At 39.9% G+C, this 25,261-nt stretch overlaps 1 protein-coding gene across 2 annotated transcripts in view; it reads left to right on the forward strand.

Moving 5' to 3' along the window:
• The first annotated feature begins 2,105 nt into the window (after positions 1–2,105).
• Positions 2,106–25,261, forward strand: part of LOC108708992 (inactive dipeptidyl peptidase 10) — a 33,858-nt gene continuing 10,702 nt past the window's right edge. For both annotated transcript variants that reach the window (XM_041584377.1, XM_041584378.1), the window contains exons 1-7: positions 2,106–2,206; positions 11,828–11,942; positions 14,905–15,000; positions 16,222–16,316; positions 18,174–18,248; positions 23,911–23,963; positions 24,852–24,933. In XM_041584377.1, the coding sequence (XP_041440311.1) occupies positions 2,168–2,206; positions 11,828–11,942; positions 14,905–15,000; positions 16,222–16,316; positions 18,174–18,248; positions 23,911–23,963; positions 24,852–24,933 (555 nt within the window). In that variant the 5' untranslated portion in view covers positions 2,106–2,167. The remainder of the gene's footprint in view (positions 2,207–11,827; positions 11,943–14,904; positions 15,001–16,221; positions 16,317–18,173; positions 18,249–23,910; positions 23,964–24,851; positions 24,934–25,261) is intronic.

A 25,261-nucleotide genomic window follows, 5' to 3' on the forward strand; every position in this document is an offset into this window, starting at 1 on the left:
TACTGCACTATTATATTGTGTGGTCACTGATACTGGAAGCTACTCTGCCATTTAACGCTGGATGTCATATTGCCATTTAAAGTTGGATGGCCAGTGCTATTTGATGCTTGTATGGAAGTTATTTGATGCTTGTGTGAAAGTTATCCAACCTGACTATGAAATAATTCTGCCTATTGTGTGAATTGTAAAATAACGTCTATTGGTGGGACCAAGGGCCAGAATTTTTCTGACCTACAGTATGTGGTGGAGGGACAATAATGGAAGTCTATGTCTTGTTTTTAAACCACAGCTATACCCACACTCACCTTTAAGGCCAAACTGCAAGAGACTGCTCAGCATTAAGTGGCATAGTGACGTAAAACATCAAATGGCGCTGACCACCCCATGGTTTGCATCCATAACTTTTGTAATAATTTGGGCGAGAACATACTTGGGGGAAATCCGCTGACTAAGTTCACCCTGGACCCAACACTGTGGCTCCAGATGCGAACAGAAGAGAGAGGCTGCTGCCCACAGTAGGGGCTGAAATCAGCTTCTGTGTTTGAGCAGGCAGATTTCAGCCCCATGTGGCCCTAGCCTTAAAGTGGAAAAAAAATTGTTTTGGGGGGGAAAAAAACAAGCAGGAACGTATGGCGAACCAAGAGAGATGTAGTTAGGGGCAGAGGAATGAAGGACTTTGAAGGTTATGAGAAGGAGTTTATGAGATATTTTTTTCTTTTATGGGAAGCCATGATAAAGACTTCAGCAGTGGAGTCTATTGTACTCTCTTGTAGAGAGGTGGAGAATCTGGCAGCAGCATACCGACTGTAGAGTTAGGGGCATAGTAAGCAGAAGTTGAAAAGGGATAGGATGAGAGCATTCATGAGTATCTTAGCTTGTGCTTGTGAAAGAAAGAAAAGGATGATGGTAAAATTGTGTAAGAAAAAATGTCAGGTTTTGACTGTGGTGTTAATATGGTCAGAGAAGGAGAGGAAGAAGTCAAACAGAATTAGAGAGCATGCCACCGACAGCAATAGTAAAGGAAGGGGGTAGGACTAGGTTTAGATGAAAAAAAAACTATTTTTGTTAGGGCAGTTTGAGGTAGAGTTAATTCATTAAGTTGGATTGCTGGAGGCTCAGTTTTCAGCTGTTAATGAAGGGGTTGATATATATGTACACAGTATGTGGATATCAACATGCAGATGATATTCGTTGCCAAATGAGTGGATGAGATCTCCCAAAGACTGGCTATAAAGCTTGCATACAGCTCCTTATTGCTAATGAATGCTTTGAAAAATCAGGGGCATCTATCAAGAATGCCTTTATTTCAGTATTGTCTTTCTATTGTCTTCCTTCACTGTTGATAGGACCAGTATAGTGACTTTGTCTTCAGCTGGAGCTGTGGTACATGGTGCTATAATTCTTTTCCTACAACCCCCCCATTTATATTCTCACCGTAAAAGTCCTTACCTTTCTTCCATTTTCTTGTAAACCTTATAGGGGACAGGTACGGTCTGGTTTATTTCTACTGCAGCTTAGGAACCTACTATAGTGAGCAGCCCTTACACACCACTATGCACAGATTTTTCTCCATAAGCAAGATAAGAACCCCTAATCCTGGACTGGCCTATCTTCTACATGTAAAGAGATAATTGTTTTCTGCTGTAGTCTTATATACATATAAATTCCATTTTGATATCATAAGAGTTCCCAAAGGCACATTTAGAAGAATATTACTGCCACTTTAAAAAGGAAGCCACTGTACTTCAGCATGTTCATTTTTCAAACCTTTGCCCTATAATGCTTTCCAGCCATTTGGCTGTGTACTACCAATATATTTTTTATTAAAAAAAGAAAAACCTATTACTCTTCGCACTATTTATCTGTGGGACATTCCCAGTAGTATAAATCCTTCTGCAATAAGGCACTCCTGAGAGCTTCCCCTGACCCCCTCCCATCACTCCTTAGTATGGCAGTGCAGCTCTCCACCTCCTCCTCCTCACTGTGGGTAATTTCGCTGAGAGTCAGGGTTTTGTGTTCTGTCTTTCTGATTAATTCCCTCGGTCAATATAAGAGTGTCCTTCGCTGGTAGCGTGAGAGAGATACACAGAGAGCCGTGAGGAGACACCCGCTGCCTGCACTGCCGAGGGAGTAGAGACCAAATCCAACTGCACTGCCTTCTGCCAGGATGATCTTCAGCACTCAGCAGAACCTGGGCACAGACCTGGTCAGTAGCCTTTAGCATTTGCTCACTTCCACGACTGTGTAGACTAGCATCTTCTTGGACTAACTGCATTCATAAGAGGGCAAATATAAAGTCTTTAAAGGGAAGCTATATTAGTTAGACAATACTGGTGGTATCAAGACTACTGGGTGGTGGTATCAAGTTTAGAAATATTTACACTGGATGTGCTGGAACTGTATGTTTTTATGTATTTTATATGTTTTATGGATTTGAGTGCCATTTCCCACCAACTTGTGGTTTTTTTTTTTTGTGTTTTGTAATGCACAGTAATGACAAATGGATTTCTTGCTTGTTTGTTGCCCTTTTAGCCTGCTCGTATCTTTTTATTTCACTTAAAGCTTGCAAGAAGTGCAGGTTATTGATTATGGATCTTCCTTGTCACTCGGTGCCCTGTACATGTTTGACTCTATGGCTGCTATTAGTATGCTGGGACACCAGCAGCCTCTGCTTGGGAACATTTCAGCAATGAATTGAAGTTCAGTGCTCTAGCGCAGGTTGACTTGAACCTATTATGTTGGAAGATGTATAGCCACCACTTGTTCCACAGCAGCCTCTCACTATAAATTATATAGCTTTCAAGATGCATTTGCCTTTCTCTTTATTTTTCTCTCACTGCAAGGCACAATACATAACCACCTGCCTCTCCAGTCTCTTTCCTTTTTGTGCAAACAGCCTGGCTGAGGCTCCCCAGAGAAAAGAACCGAGGAATGCGAGAGAATGCATTACTAGTCCTCCCAGTCACATACATTACATTTGGAATGCTAGAAGTTATTTATTTTGCTGTAGCTGCATGCATTTTAGATAGGATAGCCAACAGAAGGCCCTCCAGTTTATGATCACAACTCACATATCCATCTGACAGCCAATATCAGTTCAGAATTGCAGTTCAGCAACATCTGGAGGGCCTCCATTTGCCCATTGTTATTCCTTTTAGCGTATTTGTATACCTACTAATATCTTGCTTTGATCACAACTCACATATCTTTGTGTAGCACAGATTGGACATCAATGCATTGTGTATTAATTGACAGGTAGTATTTACTTTAGCAATGTTCAGCCTTCAGCTCTTGTGCAACTAAAAATGGCAGTTTTAGGGGCATTTTTATAATGATGTGTAAAAAAAATGACAGGATGATACACCACACATCGACAGGCTTCGAAAATGGCGTAAAATTTTATGCGCACTTTCTTAGAGTGACTTCTGCTGGAAGCAATGTAAAATAACAGTGTTAAATTTTGTGTTCACATGGCATAAAATTACACACACAATGCAATTTTTTACACTGTATTTTTCTGCAAATTTTGTTTAACACAGCATAATAAATATGCCCCTAATAGTGATATGCAGAACCCTAACCCGCCTTCAATCCCGTCCTCCCGCCCACGACTTCCAGGTTCCTTTTTATAGACCAGCGCCGCACCTCCCTGCCGATTATGTCACAAAAATGGACGGGGTGATAAGGCACAGGTTTATAAAAAAAAGGAAGCCGCCAGACCAGAGGTGCACAACACTACCCCCTAAGTGCCTTTTGTAACTGCTTTGAGTTTTCCAACTTTGAGGGGGCCAAAACAAGAACCAACTGTTTACAACACATTAAGTGCACTACAACAACCTGGCAGAGTTATTGTCCTCCCAGTAATCAAGTCCTCAGACCCCTCTGGTAGTGCCGCCATTGATATGATACTTGTATGCATGCCACTTCTAGTGTGCATCACTTCCAAACTATTACAGTCTATCCATTCTTGCCCAAGTTTACAGTCATTACATTTTTACACTCACGCCACCATAATACTGGAAGACTTTTTTATACCAATCACTCTTACTGTGAAGTTATTTCCATTTTCTTTCCTCCAGTATAAGATGGCTTTTTATTCTAGTGGTTATTATGTAAATGTTATTATTATGTATATTTATATAGCACCAAAATATTACATAGCACTCCACAGACATTTTTCATTATTCAGTCCTTGCCCCAATGGCTTTTCCTACCTCCCCCACTATGGTATGACACTATGACTGATCAGTAGCTAATTCATCTGCTTTTATGTTTTTAGTGTGTGAGTAGAAACTGAAGACCAGGCCAACATGGGGCGTAGCCTAGTTAGAATTGAATCTAGGGTGCCAGCGCAGCAAACATACCACCAGTGTGCACTATGTTATCCCCCAGTTTCCTACTCTTCCATCTATTTTTTCTGCAGCTGAGGAGTAGATGTTTTTTTCTGTAATTGCTATATTTATGTCTTACAATGTGCTTTTCTGTATACAGCAGGTCATAAATACACATGTACAATGTTGCTTATTGTGCATTTTCTGTAGATTCCTCTCAGTTCATTTGTTGAATTTTAATTGATATGTAGTTCGGATGTTCTTCAATAAGAGATAGATAAAAAAAATCTAGTAATTAATGTGCTGAATTAGTGTTTTAGATCAGTGATCCCCAACCAATAGCTCATGAGCAACATGTTGCTCACCAACCCCTTGGATGTTGCTCCCAGTGGCCTCAAAGCAGGTGCTTATTTTTAAATTCCAGGCTTGGAGGCAAGTATTGGTTACATAAAACCAGATGTACTGCCAAACAGATCCTCCTGTAGGCTACCAATCCACATAGGGGCTACCAATCCACATAGGGGCTATCACAGCCCAAATTTGGCACCCCAAGGAACTTTTTGCATGCTTGTGTTACTCCCAAACTGTTATGTACATTTGGATGTGGTTCACAGGTAAAGAAAGATCGGGGATCTCTGTCTTAGAGAAAACTCTTTCCTGAATTATTGCGATTTTTGGAGTAGAATATTGAAAATGCATTGAACCTATGATTGTAACATAACATTACAGCGTAGGGATGAGAATCCCTCCATTCTTCAGACTTTCTCCTCCATCCTTCTTGTTTAATGTTTGAGTTTTGCCTCCCTTTCCTTTCTCTTTGATACCTCCTCTTTGTCTCCAATCCACTACCCTTTCAAACTTCCAGCAGGGATCTGTTTTCTCTTAACCATTTTCCCTGTGTTTCTGGTGTTGTCTTACTTGCCCTATCCCTTCCTCTGTATTCCCATACTTGTTTGCTGCTGGCTGGGGTTGACATGAATTCTACTGGACCTTTAAGGACTTGGCTGAAATATAGACTTTACATAAAAAAGGCTGAACCTCAATTGTTTTCATTGAGAAAGTGCAGTAGCCTTATGTTTTGTTCAGACAATTTGCTATGTTTGGGCAGAACAAGGAAAGCTGCGTAAGGTAAGGATGATTTAATAGTTATCAGTAACTCCTACGCTCTCTGGCAGTCTATCAGTAAACAGCAAATTCAGTTGAACAGCAATGCAGAATCCCTGCGTGCGTATAATGACCGGTACACTCTTGCGCAACAATATATGCCACGCCTACATTTAACCATTCAATTATGTGTGTGGATGATTTCTCATTACAGTCTCAGCATGCAAAATCTCTAAGGTATAAAGAAGGTATGGGTGTTGGACCTCTTATCCAGAATACTCGGGACCTTGGGTTTTCTGGATAACAAATCTTTCAGTAATGTTTCCAGCATATTTTTGGTGCAATTATGAGCTTTTTTTTTTTTTTTGCTTTGGTCTTTAGACAGGATATATTTAGCATATACTTTGCTTTGCAGAAATAGATTTTTGAACTTACAAAAGGTGTGCCCAAGATTAATTTATGTTGGTCTTCCATTCATTTTAGTTTTAACTCCACACACTAACAATTAATCTTTAATAAAATCAAGATGTAGGACAGTTCTGGCAAAGATGGAAGGAACAGAGTCTGCATTTCTTCAAATAAGAATTGGCATATTGATATTGCTTATTATGACAGGATCAATCTTTAAAACTGTCTAAAGGCAGCAACCCCCCCCCCCCAACAAGACACCAGTTCCTGCTCAAGACAGGCAACAAGAATTTCCTAGTGGAAAGTTGCCAATTAATACTTTGTCAAACACTGTTGTGGTGCAATGTTTATATTTTATATGTCTGCATGTTGATTGTAACATAAACAGCGGAGTGCTGATACTGGAGCAGGAACAGTATTGCAGGTTGTGTTCCCATTTTTCTTTATCAAGTCATGTAATTCAAAGTATTAATCGTGCCTGACACTAAACCATTATTTAATGATTGGTACTTTCATTATTTATAATCACACAATAGCGCATGGAATGTAAAACTATTTTAAATTGCTTTTTATGTGCAGTTATTTATCTTGCAGGCTCAATTCATTTTAATGGTATCTGTCTAGTCTGGTAGCTATGATTTTACGTTTTCTCTAATGTCTTAGAAATGTTAATGAAATTACATTTGGGGAAAAAATGCAAGTTGATACTTTGTAATTTACTTTTGACCTAAATTGAGAGTTACAGGTCGGTAGTGAGGAAAATGTGGCCATACAGTTTCAGGGCTTGATCATGTTGCATGGAGAGCTTGGGTTACTACATAATCTTTGCATCTCTTGGAAGGGTTAGTGAATTTCAATGCACCCACAGAGTATGGAATGATAGTGTTGATAAAGTGGTGAAACAGCTTTACAAAAGCAATTAATGATAACTGGGATAGGAGTTCTCAACTTGGCTTTCCTTGAGACAAACTTGTTTTAAGGAAGAGCTGAACGTTGCTATATAGACTTTAGCTAGTTGGTCAGCAAAGGTTACTAGATCTTTCAATGAGACAGTGTCCTAAGGACATTTGACCTGAAAACCTGAAGAATCATGCCTGTTGGTTTTTTATTTTTTAAGTGTATTGTGTCTTGACTGTGTACTATGTCCACAGTGGCGGAACTACCAGGGGAGCAGGGGGTGCGAGTGGACCAGTTCCTGCACCCCCTCAGGGCCCCCCGGCAGCCCGCTCGCCAGTGAAATCCGTCGTGTACGGAGGGGGGGCGTGGCCCGGCTGCGCGTCATGCACCAGGGCCCACCCCCCTCTAGTTACGGCACTGTATGTCCATGTTCAAATTGTGCTTGAAAATTGTTGGATCTTATGGAACCTCCACTTGCTTTGATCTCAGTGCACTTTGTAACAGATGATGTGCTGGAAGGTCTGCCAGAGCTGATTTCAGAGGTGATTCTTGAGTATTTCTCATCCAGCTTATTTAGTAGTAGTGGCCATACCTGCCAATGACATTACTTAAAGGAGACATATAGGATAAATGAAATAGCCCTAATTTTGTAGGCAATAACATATACTATATGGTGCTGGTTTTACTTTTGGCTGTAAATTAATATTGTCTTCAAAAATGGCCCCCTTATTGGAGCTCCCCACAGTGCTCTGGTCCCAATCACAGCCCTGCAGTCACACAAGCAATGACATGCTTCAGCTCCCTATCAGGTCCTGCTAGCTGCTGATTGGTTCCTATCCTACAGTGCAGTGTTCTGAGTGCTGCCGGTTCCCCTGCACAGCCACAAAATTCCGGGAACAGGAAGTGGAACAGATGGGCAGGATTATTAGGATTTTTGCACAAATATTTAATAAATCAGCCTGAAACACTATTTTCTTAAGCACAATTATTCTATATTTAAAAGAATATAATGCACTGGTGCGTTCTACTTTTTCATACAAAATGTCTTCTTTAAAGGAGAAGGAAACCCAGTCGGCGCAAAAACCCTCCCCCCTCCCGTGTGTTGCCCACCCTCCCTCCTCCCCCTGGCCTACCGTGACTTTTGGCGCATGCGCAGTAGATCGTACCGGCGAAATGCTCCTACTGCGTATGCACCGGTCAAAGCAGGAAGAAGATCGCGTGGAAGAAGATGGCGCCGGTGAACTCCGTAGACTGGACCTGCGCAGAAGGGTAAGTAACAAGTTAGGGGCATTTGCCCAGTGGGACGGGTAGGCCAGGGGGGAGGAGGGAGGGTGGGCAACACATGGGAGGGGGGGGAGAGTTTTTGCCACGACTAGGTTTCCTTCTCCTTTAAGGATATTACCACATATGTAATAGAAGGCACTAAGTCTGCCCAGGAGCAGTAACCCATAGCAACCATTGAGATGCTTTCTTTTAAACAGGTGACCAGTAGATTCTACCTGCTGATTGGTTGCTATGAGTTACTGTTCCTGAGCCAACTTAGTGCCTATAATTACATTGCCCCCTTTGACTGGTGCAGAAATGTTAGCAGTCAAGCAAAAAAGATGGCTATTTTGTGCCAGTGTAGTTTATTCTTTTATTGCAGTCTTCACCTCCCAACCATATGAAACTGCACAGGAAGCATTGTCATACATTTAACTGTGAGTTAAGGATATCTCCTCCAGCTCAAATATCATCAATAATAATCAAAAGATTTTGAATTTCAAATACCCATGCCTCATCTACAGTACAAATCAGCCATCTATTCATCTATAAATCTATTGATCTGTTTTTTTTAGTGTTCTTAAGTAACTTTTATATTCAATAACATTTGAAGTAACCATCGCCCAGAAATGTCAGGACTCTTGTTTTAATCAGCTAATCGAGTTCCACAACATTCGCATCTTGAGAACTTTGTTCAGCTCTGCCAAAAACAGTTGCACTATGACCCTGTCTCAACAGATAAACCTATAGACTGACGATTTAGGTAAGATACCATATCCATACTGGCTAATGGCTATATGTAACGATCTGTCAGTTGCACCTAAACCATTTCTCAAGTATAGTTTAAGGTATTAGCAAATATAAATGGTTTGTTTGTCTACTTCCTCAACCTAATTTTAAGCCACTGTTTGTCATTGCCCTATTGTCACTGTTGGATTGCTCCTGCAGAATACAGTACACATTATATACCCACAACCTGAAACCTTTTCACAATCTAAAGATTCTAAAGAGAATTATTGTTGACCCTGACACAACTAAATAAGCACACATACCTCCTATAATGTACAGTATGGCCATAGGCCCCTTTAGCACATTAATCAAACATAATAGAACACAATAAACACTCTCAGATATAGGATTCAGCACATAATACACAGTTTCAGTTGAATATACAAACACTTGACCTGTAAATTGCCTGTTTAAGTTACTCCATAAAGTGAGTGTACAGCTTCTGTAATGTTCTGGGAAGTTATCCAGGCCTTTTTATTATGGAGAATTATGACTGTGTGCAGCTTGCAGCATATTCCTTCTTTCTTATTTTATGAGTTCCAAGTGAAAGACACATGCATTATGCATTATGTGGATCTAGCCTAAATATAATTAAAAAACTGACCCTACCTGTAATGCAAACTGCATTTAAAAAATGCAGACTCAGATATTATTTTACTAGAAGGATTCACTGATAAAATCATCAATAAATGAACAGCAAGTACATTCCTCAGCACTGTAGTGTTGTTCAATAAGTAACAAGGGCAAATACAAATATACTAACTAAAAAAAATGGGGCAGTTACATGCTATTGCTTGGATTCACAGTAAATCAAGGGCGAGGTTACAGTTCTACCCCAATAATAACCATTTCTTTAGAGACAGTTATAGGTCTGCATCTGCATTAGTCAAGGTTCTGTCTATTTATTAGAAGGAAATGTGAACAAGTAGTCAGCATGACTATGATATAATCTTATCCAAAAGTGCACATTCTCCAATGGCCACTTCCCATCGGCATTTCCATGACAAGATAAAGGGCCAGAATGGTCAACGAAGGGCCCTGCATCAGAACAGAGAAGCAGCAAATCTGCATAGGGACAGTTTTAGATACAGTTCAAACACCCAGTGAGTCAACCTATATGAGACCTTTGCCCGCCTCTTCATCACTTTTTTATTTCTATGTACCTGTTAAGAATTTATTGCATTTCCCCAACAATAAAAGATAAACATTTACAGGATGCGCAGGAAACAGCCGAGTAATCCTTCTAATAATAAACCCTAATAGGCACCAGATTGTTTCCAAAGATCTATTTTATTCTAATAGTGATGCATGTTATCAGCACTCTCTTAATTAGAAGTAACAATGTAATGGATTTCCCCTAACAGTCCCATAGATTTACATTCCCAAACACTTTCACAGCCATCTATTCTTGCAGTATTCTAGCCTTTCCATTAGTCATTGCAGTACGAAGATAAAAATGTCTGTGCTGTAATTGTGCGCGTTACAGGGAAATCAAGCAGGGAGATTTAAAAAACCAATAAAAATACATCTAAAAAAAGCAGCAAGTAGACAACTTTTTTAGTGTATTTCAGTGTGGAAAAATATGCAATTGGATTTAATATGATACAGGGCTACAGAGAGAGAAAGGCAGGCACTCCACTTCAGAAAAAAAATATTTAAATGATTTATGTGTGGTCTGCAGACCTCCTTTTGGGGTGCGCATCCCTCAGCACTGAACAGCTCAAAAAGTCTATCTAAACACAGTTATTTATAATTTTATTTTCCACAGTGGCGTAACTTGGTATTACTGGGCCCCATAGCAAATTATTTTTCAGGTCCACAAAATGTCTAGAGGTTGACCTGTTTTAGCAGTATTTACTGAAAATGTATATGAATTAGGGTCTTACTGGCCCCCTATATCTCCTGGGTCCCCTGCAGCCACAGGGTCTGCTTCCTCTGTAGTTACACCCCTGGTTTTCTATGTTCCTGTGTTTCTCTTCATAAACTAAAGAAGTCCAAGGTTCAAAAAATTGGAACATTGTAATATGATTTTTACCCCCTAGGCAATATTCTTTCTCAGAATTTCAGCACAAATATGTCTGCCACAGTCAGGTGCAAAATTTAGTGCCAAATAACAGAAGATGTGAATATCAGATGTGAGGGACTAAACTGGTGAAAAGCATTCAACTTTTGAGTCTGAATTTTAAGAAAAAAATGGGACAGTTGGCAAAGTATATTTTCATGCTTTTCCTTCAGAGCTAGGGCACAATGGTAAAACTGGAGAACCAGATTATGTAATGGCCAGATGACTCTGTATGGCGTCAACATTTAAATAGGGCCCCAGAACAAAGCTGGGATGAGGCTTCCACTAATTGTTCTCATTTACCAAATTAATAACATTGGCATCAAGGATTCAATTTTACCAGCTGGATACAATACTGTCCACATGGCAACTGTGCCCAGTATGTGTGGTTTATTGTATTAATGGCCACTACACGAAAAAGTTATGGGATGGAGGGGCCCACAATATGTATTACATTACTGCATGACATTAAGGGGCAGATGTATGAAGGGTCGAATATCGAGGGTTAATTAACCCTCGATATTCGACTAGGAACTAAAATCCTTCGACTTCGAATATCGAAGTCGAAGGATTTAGCGCAAATCCTACAATCGAACGATCGAAGGATTATTCCTTCGATCGAACGATAAAATCCTTCGAATCGAACGTTTCGAAGGATTTTAATCCAACGATCGAAGGAATATCCTTCGATCAAAAAAACTTAGGCAAGCCTATGGGGACCTTCCCCATAGGCTAACATTGACTTCGGTAGCTTTTAGCTGCCGAAGTAGGGGGTCGAAGTTTTTTTTAAAGAGGCAGTACTTCGACTATCGAACTAGTTTTAGTAGTCGTAGTCGTAGTCGAAGGTCGAAGTAGCCCATTCGATGGTCGAAGTAGCCCAAAAAACACTTCGAAATTCAAAGTTTTTTTAATTCGAATCCTTCACTCGAGCTTCATGAATCGGCCTAATTCTTTTTGTTTTCTCTTTATTTAGAATATAGGGAGCTCAGATGCGCCCCCTCGAAACTGGCGTGGGATTGGCCTGGCAATGCTGGTCATAGCAATAGTAATGTCACTGGTGCTATTGTCCATTTTCCTGCTCTCTCCAGGTGAGTATCTGCACACTTTAATGCACACTTTAAAGGAAAACTATACCCCCAAAATGAACACTTAAGCAACAGATAGTTCATATCATATTAAGTGGCATATTAAAAAATCTTACCAAACTGGAATATATATTTAAGTATATATTGCCCTTTTACATCTCTAGCCTTGAGCCACCATTTCGTGATGGTCTGTGTTCTGTCTCAAAGATCACCTGACCAGAAATACTTCAACTCTAACTGTAACAGGAAGAAGTGTGGAAGCAAAAGACACAACTCTGTCTGTTAATTGGCTCATGTGACCTAACATGTATGGTTTGTTGGTATGTTTGTGAGTACAGTGAATCCTACGATCCCAGGGGGTGGCCCTTATTTTTTAAAATGGCAATTTTCTATTTATGATTACCCAATGGCACATACTACTAGAAAAGTATATTATTATGAAAATGGTTTATTTACATGAAGCAGAGTTTTACATATGAGCTGTTTTATGCAATATCTTTTTATAGAGACCTACATTGTTTGGGGGGTATAGTTTTCCTTTAAATAATGTATCACATTATTTTGCTAAAAATTATTTTTTAAAAACTGTAGCAATCTATGGAAACCTGCCTATTTAGACTACAGAGGTGACTTTCATTGTTTAAAGCAAATCATTAGTAGGGATGCACCAAATCCACTATTTTGGATTCGGCCGAACCCCCGAAACCTTTGCGAAAGATTCGGCCGAATACCGAACCGAATCCAAACCCTAATTTGCATATGCAAATTAGGGGTGGGAATGGGAAAACATTTTTTACTTCCTTGTTTTGTGACAAAAAGTCACGCGATTTGTCTCCCTGCCCCTAATTTGCATATGCAAATTAGGATTCGGATTCGGTTCGGCCAGGCAGAAGGATTCAGCCAAATCCGAATCCTGCTGAAAATGGCTGAATTCTGAACCGAATCCTGGATTCAGTGCATCCCTACTCATCAGACTCTCGTTCATAGAACAGGCCCATAGACTGCAGTGCAAGGTATTTCATCAATTTTCTTGCATCATTTAAATGTTAATAGCCAGCTTTATCTAGGAGTGCAACTAATCATTCTCTGAAATATAAGACTCCATTTCAAGCCCTTCTTTAGAAGTTTATAAAGCAAGAAATGTTTGTTGTAGAAGCCATAATATCTTTTACATCAGTAGGCTTCTTTTTTTTTTTTTTTTTATTTAATAGAAATTTTACAGAGAAATTTGTTGACACTTATATAAAAAGATAAAAAGATAAAAAGTAGATTGAAAAAGTAGGCTTTTAGTAGGTTTATTGGATTTTCCAGTTCTCAGTTTGCAAAGAATGGATATGCTACTTTTGGGCATTTCTCCGATGAAATATGCACAGGAGCCCATTTCTTACTGATATTTGTGCAGAGGTTTGGTTAGTTTTTCTGTTTGCTACCTGTCTGTTTTTTTACCCAGATAGCACAATTTTTGGAGGGATGCCCAGGTGAAAACTGCCTATCCAGATTTCCAGATTAGGAAATCTGGGCAATAAAACAATCCCTGATCACTATGTCACAACCCTGCCCTTGATGTTATAGACCCACCCTCAAAACATCATCCACTGGTCCAACATCATCTACCCCGCCTCTTGTCCAGGCTCCCCAGCTGCAAAAGGTGGCAATAAATTGAATATCTTCAATATTAATTGAGTATCTTTATAAATGACATTAGGGGTTCATTACCCAATATATATTTCCCAGTGACCTTACTTATGCATGAATGCACTATGCATGTAACATATGCTATAGATTGTCCATGAAAAAGATATAAGGCATTCTTAGCAGAAATATCTGTATGTATGGCCAGAGTTAATCTGAGTGTGCCCGCAGGCTGTAGTCCTCTGCCACCCCTACTGCATGCCTGCCTGCAGGATCACGCACATCTTTATTTCTACCAGAGAGGCTCCAAAATAAAAAAAATAACTGGTGCAGCTGAGCGGCACGCCACCCCTTAATTTATGCAGCCCTATGCCTGGGCCTTTGTGGCCTTGCTGCAAATCCAGGCCTGTCTGTATGAAAGATGAGAGAAACATCCGCAAATTAGATCCTTAGATTTATCACTCAAGGTCATCACAAAGTTTCAAATACAAGGATATTTTTATCTGAAGCTCAAGAATCATCAAGAATCCGCATAACATCCCTCGCCCATAAAAATGTGAAGTGCTGTTGAGGCCCATGGCTGAAGATGAAAAAGGCAGAAAGCAACCATAATTCCTAAAAAACAAGATGTTAAACCCCCTGAAGGCCACTTTTTAAAATGCTGCTTGTTAATATTCTGCAGAACTAAATGGGATCAAAGAAAAGTTAGTGAATTATTTCAAGATAATTCCTCTGAAACACAACTTGTGACAGCCTGTGACTAATGAAATGCAATGCTCAGAGACAAAAATGTATTCCCAGTGTAGGCAATAACTAATGAGCTCTATGAAATGTATATAGTCTTACATGTCTGAAAGCGTGTGGGGGGGTCAAAGAAGCTACACAGGGAGGCTAAATCGAATTATATGTAAAGCTTTCTTTTCCCTAGATGTAATAATTATGGTAATTTTTTATCTAAAATCACTGAGCTACAATCACATGAAAGGAAGTTAAGATATATTCAAGCAGAGAGATAAAAACCATTAAAACCAGGTAGAGCTTTCACTTTTGTCACTAGTCCCTGTACAGCTACACAGCACACCTGTATCTTGAATATGTAGTATTTGAGTACTATGATGCTAAAATCATATATATATATATATAGATATATATATTGTCAATGTAAAAACAATGTGCATACTGTAAGTATTACTGCCAAATTCCACAATAGTAATGGAAATATTTATTTATTGGCTAGAGAATATTATAGTTTGGCAGCAACAATAAAGACATTGGTTGTATGTCAATAATCAACAATAGACATTAATGAAAATGTCACCATATTCCTTAACAGAGGATCCAAAGCAGCCTGTGAAATCATTCCTGACATTGTCTGATCTGGAGAATATGAATAATCAGGTCCATGTGCCCAGTCTGTCTTGGGCAAGTGGTAAGTGTAAAGCAGATAAAGTTTTCATACTCACACTGGGGGTATCTGTCAGGCCTGTGTGAGCATCAATGATCTTAAATAGGAGGAGCATGTGATGATATCACACACGCATGCAGAGATTACTATCAGTAGTTTGCTTAATATTGATTTGTATGTCATCAACACATTGACCTTTTTTGCACCCAGAGGTAAAACTGATATCCACTTTTGGCCAGCAGCCCCTTATCTCCCTAAAGATAATATCCATATACAGGTGCTAAACTGCACAAGTCTAGTTATCAATAGCAACCAATTAGATCTTTTGAAATTGTTGTTGCTTTAACTTCAGTTTAACTACACTAATATTTGTTATTGTTTCACTTAACCTGGCGTTTGTGTATTCCTTGGACCAGGCTGATCAGAACAAAATGCTTATTGATTGCTGCTGGCAACTGTCCCAGTATGAGAATAACTTGAAAATGCCATATGGCACTTTGGTAGGGTCATATAATAATAGGTGCAACTGGTCTAGATAGTTAAAGCAACCAATACACACAGTGGCATAACCAGAATCGACCAGGCTACCCCCCCAAAAAAAATCCTTTCGGGGGCCTGGAGCTTGGCCATGTGTATGCACACTTCCCCTGCAATTGGCTGAATGTCCTGCGGCGGGCAGCAAAGGGGGCCAACAATACAGTAGACTCTGTGGTTCTGTGCCCCCTGGATCTCCCTTCGACAGTGGGGTCTGTTGTATTCTGGGATTTAGCCACATGTAAGCAAACTTCCCGTCCCCCCACAATCACCTGGATAGCTCACTGCTCACATACTTGCGGAGGGCAGCAAACTTCAGTGGCAGCAATAAGGGTTACTACAATACAGTAGCAACAGTATGTAGATTCAGGCTGCACTCCGGGTAAAATAAGAGAAAATGTATTGAAACATGCAGTGGATCCACATCGCCTGACGCGTTTCAGGAAAGATTCCCTTAATCACAATACGGAAGACCCCACAGTCCAGGCCCCTCAAGGCTGCAGAGTCTGCTGTATTGCAGTTACACCACTGCATTTACTGGTAAATTTTTAGAATGTTTGCAGGACTTGGGCAAACTTTGTCCATTTATTAAATTTCCCTATAAATAATAAATACATATTAAATTAAACATTAGCACTGTTCCTTTTTTGAAACTGTAATTAACCAACACATATTATGCATGGATTTTATTATGTCTTCTTATTTGTATAGACTTTGAAATAATCATGAAAACCAGAGAAGGAAATCTAATTCAACAGAATGTGAAGACAAAGGCGTTCAGTATCCTGCTGAGTAACACTACACTTGTGAGGATTTCTCTAACTTTATTTATACTGATAACAAGGCATATCCCAGAATACATTTGGGTTACATGCTCACAATATATAATCATAGTTAGGAAAGGGCATTAGACACATACCTTAAGAGCTCTTAGCATATATCATATATAAAATGGTTGAATGAAAAGACTTTTGGGGATTGTAGCCGGGCTGTTTTAGGTCAACTGCTGCCCTAGTCACTGGATCTCTGTCTGTCCCCTATCACTGCTGGTCAGCACATGTTCAGAACGGTCTGCCCATTTGCCAGTCAAGAAAAATAGTGGTACTTTCCCTCAGTTCTGCAGGCAATTTAGCCACAAATGTCCAGTGGTGGGCTGTGGAGAATTTTTTTGCTTAAAGGAAAACTATACCCCCAAAAAAATAGTTTTCCAGGGTTGCTCACTACAACAGCCGTCCTGGATTATAGGAGCATATTATGTATCAGAACTCTCTTTTGTTTAAAATCTTTGCTCAAAATATGAAGGTGGTCATGCGTTGGTCAGCCATCCAATGCGTTGGACTGGGGATCTAGTCACCAACGGGGCTACAATTGAAAGGGTCCTCCCCACAAACTCTAGGTGCCTCCTCCAGCTGTCTACATATCCTACCCCCTTCCAATGCACCACATCATATACATTTTTCCTCCATTACTTTAAATGTCAATGGCCGGGAAGGGGAGAGGACTTTGGTCAGCCAGGGCCCACAGGGTTTTTCCCCATTGTCCTTCTGGCCCAGTCTGGCCCTGAATCCAACCAATCAACCCACAGATTGAAAGGATAGATACCATACCGCTAGGGTTGCCACCTTTTCTGGAAAAAAATACCGGCCTATCTATATATTTATCTTTTTTCCCTATTAATAACATTGGGCTCAAGCATAATTTTTACTGGCCAGGCTGGTAAAATACCGGCCAGGTGGCAACCCTACATACCACTGACCATACACATGGATGATGACCTTGTTGTATTTTACTGAGCCCGTTCATTTCTGTTGTGGATGATAAGAGTTTGTCTGTGTACATGCAGATAGTACACTTTTACTGCATATGATTATTTATTTTGTGTAGAGTGCATCTTCACTGAAAAAGAATGTTGACGAGAAACATAAATCTGTTGCATTAATATAAAACATCTATCCAGAAAAAAGTAAATCTTCACACTGTCTTCCAATTCCAGTTTTGATAAGGACCAAAGTAGCAAAGTTATTTTCTAATCAAAATGTCTCAATTTCTAGACATTATGCAAAATATATCTTTCTGTGTATGTTGCTGGCAGCAGTGATATCAATATGCCATCTATGGAGAAAGCCTCTGCTAAGACCATTAATTTGTCAGACCTACCAGAGTGTATAAATTCTATTAGTATTAATGCAAATATATGCACACAGTAAAGCATGGCTTCATCCTTTCCTGTCTAAGTAAAAACACATGGATGATGAAGAGTACTTAGCAACAGCATCTGCTTTTCTTATAAATAACCTAAATACTGTAATATATAAAGGAACAGTTTCAGATGATATTACATTCAGACAGTGTAGATGTTTTTGATTGGGAAGCCTTGATTTTTATGCAGAGTCTTCCGAGGTATCATAGCCTTTAATTCTTCTTGGGATCTACATGATTAGTCACAACACTGCTACGTATATATATTTTGCCATCATAGGTACCATTTCATAGCAGTTGTGGGACTACTTGTGGCCTTTTTTTTTTTTTTTTCATTTAAATGGTGTTTGACTTTTTTAAAAAATAAAATTGATTCAAGAATAAAAGTATTCACGTTACCAAGGTCATTGTAACTTAACCTCTCTTTGCTTTTTATATCATCTGTTTTGCAATATCCATGCCAGGTGTCTCTCCGATCATCCCATGCAGAGCTGTCCCCAGACTTACAATATGTCCTTCTCATCTTTAACAAGCAGCAGGTAATACAGTTCTGTATACTGCCACATTTCTTTTGATGTTTGTGCCATGTAAGACCTGATTTCAGAACATCATTAAAGACTTACAGTGACAGTACATAATTAAAGAGATACTGATATAATGCTATTTATAATTTTGCCATAAAAGTATCTGCCTGATGCTTTAACATTACCTTTCTTACCCCCTTTTTACCCTATGAGGGGGGCTGCCATATTTGAGCTTCAGTAGTCCGTTAGCATTAGAAACTATAACTGACAAGTTGAGAAGGGACAGTCAGGTTGGCAAAACAGTCAGGTTTAGGAACTTCAAGCAACAATTACTACAAAAGCAGAACTATCAGCGAAAAACATGACCTATATGTAAATTTTCATGTAAATTTATATTTTAAAATAACATTTTTAGTGTCAGTATCACTTTAACCCATTTTTAGTATTATAAAATCTATGTAGAAGGGGTGAAATGATTGTGTTCAGTTTGAAATAAACTCTGTTTGCAATGTGTGCAGCCCAGCAATCTTATTAGAAATGTGGCAGCACATTTTTTCAAGTGATCTACCAATCTTACCATAGGCAGAGCAATGCAGGCTCAGACTGGGCCAGCGGGACACCGGGAAAAAATCCAGTGGCCCCAACCCTCATGGGCCACGGCCGGGCCAGACCCCCTTTCCTGATATTCGGATTCTAAAAAAAAAGTAGGGTTGCCACCCTTTCCCTAAGATTTTTACAGGCTGGTGGGTGGTGGGCTGTAATGTAAAAGGGCGTTGGGCTGCGTCACAGAGATTGCCAGGAGGAGGACACAAGTTATGTTACCAGGGGATTGGGGGTGGGCCAAGGAGTCTAGTTAAGGGTTTTACAAATTTACCGGCAGCTACATTGGTGGTAAATTTGTAATACCGGCCCCGGCCTTGGCAGGTGTTTTACTATACACACTTTATTCTCCTAGTCTCTTTTATTTACATACTATAATCTATTATTCCATCTATTTAGCCATACAAATGGGGAATGGCCATGAAATAGGCCAAACGTTTAGCAGCATGAGGGCCCACTGACCCCTGGGCCCACCCGGAGTTTTCCTGGTATCCCAGTGGGTCAGTCCGACACTGCATCCTTATGGGGATGCTTGTTTTCAGTCTAGAAACCAACAGTGACAGGCAATTGCCATTAAAGTCAGTACTGGGTGGCATTGTGCCTTATCCTTCTAGTCTTCCTCAGCTCACCTTCATCCCTTTTCACCCTCATTGTTAAAGGCATTCTGTAATGATTTCGGAATTACACTGTTTACATTGCAAATAATTCACTCTACCATTTAAAAACTAACAAATGTATTTTTTTAGCTGTAATATTGGTGTGGAGGCAGCCATCTCAGTGCATTTTGCCTGATTCTGAGCTTTGGTAAGGAGCCAGCACTTCAGGATGGAATTGCTTTGAGCCAGCTATTGTTTCTCCCCTTTTTATTGTACTTCAATACGACCAAAGTTGTGCACTGTTTTTATTGCTTGGGTGCTATTCTCATGTCTACCACTAGGTGAGGATAGAGAGTTCTAGTACATTTAGCAATGCAAATCATTTCTGACAATGCAATTCTCATATCTTCTCCAGCCTTCAGGAAACATGTTTTTGTTAAGGGTAAGGGGGCCTGGGGGTCAGCCTTTCATGTATTTGGGCCTAACACTCCCACTGCCTCTCAGGGTATTTATTGTATATGGGGCTAAGGTTCCAATTGGTTCTCATTGCATTTAATGTATTTTGGGTGCCACTAGTTATTGATAGAAGCTAATGTACCATTATTTACAAGTGCATACTGTGTATATATATATATACTTTATTGTACAAGCTGATTGAGGCTAATGGGACATGGCAGGGTTTTTCCATAGTGTATTTTAGCTGGCAGAGAAATGCCTGAAGCCACCCTAACTTATCAGGAGGCAGTATAGTCAGTTTTGTCTGTTCACCAACTTGCTAAAATTCAGGGCAGTAGTATAAGTACTATTAGCCCATGGAGGCACTGAACCCTTCAGCAGAGGTTTCAGGGAGCTGCTATGTGGTTACCTTCCCATTGTTCTGTTGATAGGTTGCTGATGAGCTGCTGGGGGGATCACTCCAACTTGTAGAGCAGCAGTAAATAGTGACTTAAGTCAGTGTTGGACTGGCCCACCGGGATACCAGGAAAAGACATTGGTCCTATTTCATGGCCATTCCCTATTTTTATGCGAACAAAGTGGTTAAATAGATGGAATAACAGGTTATAGTATTATAGTATGTAAAGAAAAGAGACTAGAAGAATAGAGGTTGAGTGAGGAGAGGAAGAATAATAGTACTAAGAATGGGTCCCTGGTCTAAGATTAATTGGTGGGCCCCTAGTCAAAGGTTTTTGGGTGGGCCCCTAGTGTCCCAGTCCGACACTGGGGCTCATTTATCAACACTGTGCAAATTTGCCCATGGGCAGTAACCCATGGCAACCAATCAAATTGCTGCATTCATTGTTCTACTTGCAGCTGGCTTTAAAAAGCTAATCACTGATTGGTTGCTACAGGTAACTGCCCAGGGGCAAATTTGCCCAGTGTTGATAAATGAGCCCCACTGACTTAAGTTTATCCCTTTAAATAAGCCAATATAGTACTTAGAATGGAAGCTGAGCACTAGGTGAGCATACAACTTGATACTAGTTCACATAATCATATGTGGGTCACACAGAAAATGCTGTATGTACACATAATACAATATTGGCAAGGAGCCACCCATCACTGGCAGTTAGGTAGTTATTTATTTACCCACACTCATGTAATTCACAGAAAAAAGTAAATCTTAGCATTCTCAAAATGTTATATCCCTTTACCATTGTAACTGCTACCAGACATGGTTCTTGGCTCCTAGTGTTCCTATCTGTCCAATGAAAGCATTGACTGTTCCCCACTGTTTATATTCATCTGGTTGTTCCCTTTTCTCTGGAACTTTCCCTCTAGTTCCTATAGTGGAACACCCACACATTTTCTTCATTATCTTCATTTAGAGGCTGAAAATAAGCATTAAAACATAACACAACTGTTACCCCTTAGACACTTTGCACCTTGCTCTTAATCAGTGAACAAAGGGAATGTATGACTTGCATTTACTACTTTCTATGCATTTCTGTGGGTTTATTTTTGAGGATACCAAAGGGAACCTTCACCTGTATTGTCTGCTCCCAAATCTGTTGGCTGTTTTATTATGGGAAGGGCAGCCATCTTGTGCTGATTCATTGAGAATACTTATTTACTCTTTTAGCTAAACCTGAATTGGCTTAATAAAAGCAAAATTCAGACATGAAACATATTTGAATGTGTATCCATAATCAAGCCCGGACTGGCAATCTGTGGGTTCTGGCAAATGCCAGAGGGGCTGCTGTATGGTTCCATAGAAATTTACCATATAGTGGGCTGGTAGGGGGCTATTTGGGCCTCTGTGTACTTGGAATGGCAGGGCCTATTTTGACTCCCAGTCCAGGCCTGTCCATAATATGAATTGGCAAGTCAGAGTTAAGGGATAACGGTTCCAAAGAGATGCACAGAGCACAATGGAATAGGAAATGCTGCCCTACATAATGTACATTGTAACTCACATCAAGCAGATTTATAGCATCTCTAGGGCATACATGTTGAGGAGTTCAACCTACATAATTGTTTTTGCTCGTTTACCTTCTGCTAGAGTTATAGAGACAGGGTGTGTGCAAACTCACTGCCGCCTTTGTGATTTATGAATAGGAGATGTAGCTGCAAGCACAGGGCAAATTGTATATACACTGCAGGATAATAATTGATGGGACTTATGGCAGCGAAAGCCAAGCTTGGACTCTGTTATCTGATCATTAATCCCACAAACAATCCCCTTCCTTTTATAATGTTTCTAATATATTGTATCAATAAATGAGATTGCCTGAGTGTAATGCATGCATTCAGGAAAAAAACACTAACTTCTCTCATTTAATCAATAGTGATCCAACAAAGCACAAACCAATGTTAGATGTGCTTACGCTAATTGCACATGGGATGTATTCTGGCAGAGGAGTTTTCCATTAGTATTAATAGAAACTGCCTGTTATATTTTTCAAATTCTGAGTTTTAGATGCTGCACAGGGTTGCACCAAGTTCCACGGTGGCCTTCCGTCTTGTTTTTCGGTAGTGTGAGCCTTTTGTTTTATTATATAAGGTTAAACAAACACATTATTGTTGCTGTGAATAAAATTTCTGAATTAGTTGATTCCGGTTATCTTCATTAGGGTAGCAGGATCAATTCCAACCTGGGCACAAGGAGTTTTTATCTACTGTGTGGGTTTTCTCCAGATCCTGACAGGTTAATGGATTCCTAATGAAATTGACCCTAGTGACTGAATATGATAGGGACCTTAGACTTCAAGCAATTGTGTTGTCACTATGTAAGGATAATAATAAAGGATAATAATAATAGGTGCCGAAATCTGAACCGTGTTCCCAGGGAGTGGGATTGGGAGTAAAAAGCAACCCTGGCAAAAAATCAAAGCAGCCAACATATAAACATGAGACATTGCTGGCCAAGCCCCCCCCCCCCCAAAAAAAAACTAAAAAAACACATTGATGGCCAGGGCCCCAAGTTGAAAACAAAACATTGGTGGTCAGGGCTGTTATCCATAAAAGTTTAATACACCTTTGGTGACTAGGGTCCCCCATAATAGTAACAAAAGTAACACTGGTGATCAGGGCTCTCCCCCCTTATACAAGTTTTTATAAAAATTGGTGGTCAGGACTCTTCCCCCTATAAAAGTTTAAAAAAAACATTGGTGGCCATTGAGTTTAAAAAAAAGACCATGGATGTTCAGTGAAAACTCACCATTTTGCAGGAAGTCTTCTTCCTTTCTTCTCCTCTGTAGCTTCTTCTTTGCCTCATTTTGGCAGCTTTGGCTCCTTTCGGTGGCTTTGGTTCTTTTTAACAGCTTCACTTCTGTACTTTTCAGCAGCTTTAATTCGGTTCTTTTCATCAGCCTCACTTTGGGTCTTTTCGCAGTTTCCCTTCAGCTGGTCCCTTTGGTGACCCACTTAACAATAAATAGAGCAACCCATAGGCATTTGCCCAAATGGGCAGATTGCCAGTCTGGGCCTGTGCGTTCCTGCACCCAGGACAATGCAGTGGTTCTGGGTGCAGCACAGAAGAGTACTGATACGAGTGAAGACCACAAAACGTTTCTTTATACCAGGTAAGATCACCTAGAAAGTGTATAAAATGGGCAAAGTTAGATCTGTACCGATATTAGCTCATTATAGATTCCAGGAAGCGACACAACAATATTTCTGAGATGGCAATACTTTGAAAGAACATCATTTAATCCAACAGTAATGAGTTGGAATCACAGGAAAAAAACCTTATGTTCTGTTCTAATAAATCAAGTTGAATGCTGCAGCAATTCCCAAATTCACTGACTAATGAAACATGTAACCAGAAATCCCACCCTTCTAGGAATCATTCATTTTTTCAGTGCTTCCAGCAGAAATATAGAATGTAATCCACTGAGCACAGCCTTTATCAGTGGCAGAAACTGACTGCAGTATTTTTTCCTTTGACCCTGATTACAATTGTGGTTTTCAACTAACAATTTCTATGCAATGAAACCTGAAAGTTCTGACATCTGATGGGTGATTCTCTGGTCATGCTGCAGATTTCAGGAGTGGCCGCTACAGCTTCCTACTCCGTGTACAATATCCGGACAAGGTGAGACCCTCCGGCTATGCATGAGCACCTTTTTTATGGAAAGGAAATGTAATTTCCAGTTTATGAGCTGTGCTAGTGACCATGCCACTTCTAATGCATTCTTCTTGCTGCAAGTGCATAAAACATGTTCTTACAAGTGTCATAATTGTCAGTAAATGAATCATGTCCACTCCATCTTGTTAGCTATTTATCTTTTCTAATGGCTGCTGGGCCATGCCAATTCTTCTTTCTTTTGCCAACAGGGCCATTGTCATTGAGTTCTCTCTGAGACCTTGTAAATATGTGCTGTTAATTCAGTTCAGTTTTAACAGCAGTGTTTAGAAATAGGGATGTAGCGAACCGCCGCCGATGTGTTCGCGAACGCCGTTCGCGAACACCGGCAAAATTTGCGAACTGTTCGCGAACTGTTCGCGAACTTCGATCATCCGAAAATCGTTCGATTCGAACGATCGAAGGATTTTAATCGTTCGATCGAACGATTTTCGTTCGAATCGAACGAAAATCGTTCGATTTTAGCGATCGAATGGTCGAATGGGCGACCGATTTTGACGCGAACGCCTATTGGCGAACGTCGCGCGACGTTCGCGAACTTGCGGCGGACGCGAACAGTCGAAGTTCGCGCGAACTAGTTCGCCGGCGAACAGTTCGCTACATCCCTATTTAGAAATACGAGAAAAACCTTTCATAGTGATTTGTTTATATTGCTCCCCTGCCAAAATACTATATATCCCGTATTATTATTTGCAAGCAGTAAAACAGCTCTAAATAATTCACAGTTCATGCCATGATATTTGTTATAAAATGGCAGATTTTTCCTTTAAATAATGATTTCTAGATATATATAGTAATCTAATTATCCAGTAATAATACTAGATTTTTCATTTACAGAGAACTCTGGGACTTGAATCCTCCTGGGAAAAATGAAACCTCACTGCAATATGCATCATGGGGACCCCATGGAAGTCAAGTGGTGGGTCTATAAGGATATATATATATATATAAATATATATATATATATATATATATATATATATATCTTTCAAATTCCTGAAGAAGGCCTGCTGCAAACAGAGGCTGAAACGTTGAATAAACTTTTTCGCTTTTTTCACTATTAAGAAAGACCTGTGAGTGTGGTTATTAGCTTATATTATAAATGAGTAATACTTGGGGGCCTGGCTGACTGTCTTATGCCACTGGGGAAAACAAAGCTCCTTAATGGGGATGTTCACCTTTAAATGAACTTTGATTATGATATAGAGGGTATAATTCTGAGTCAATTTGCAGTTGGTTTTCATTTT

Source organism: Xenopus laevis, chromosome 2S (genome assembly GCF_017654675.1).
Source record: "Xenopus laevis strain J_2021 chromosome 2S, Xenopus_laevis_v10.1, whole genome shotgun sequence".
NCBI classification, from domain to species: Eukaryota; Metazoa; Chordata; class Amphibia; order Anura; family Pipidae; genus Xenopus; species Xenopus laevis.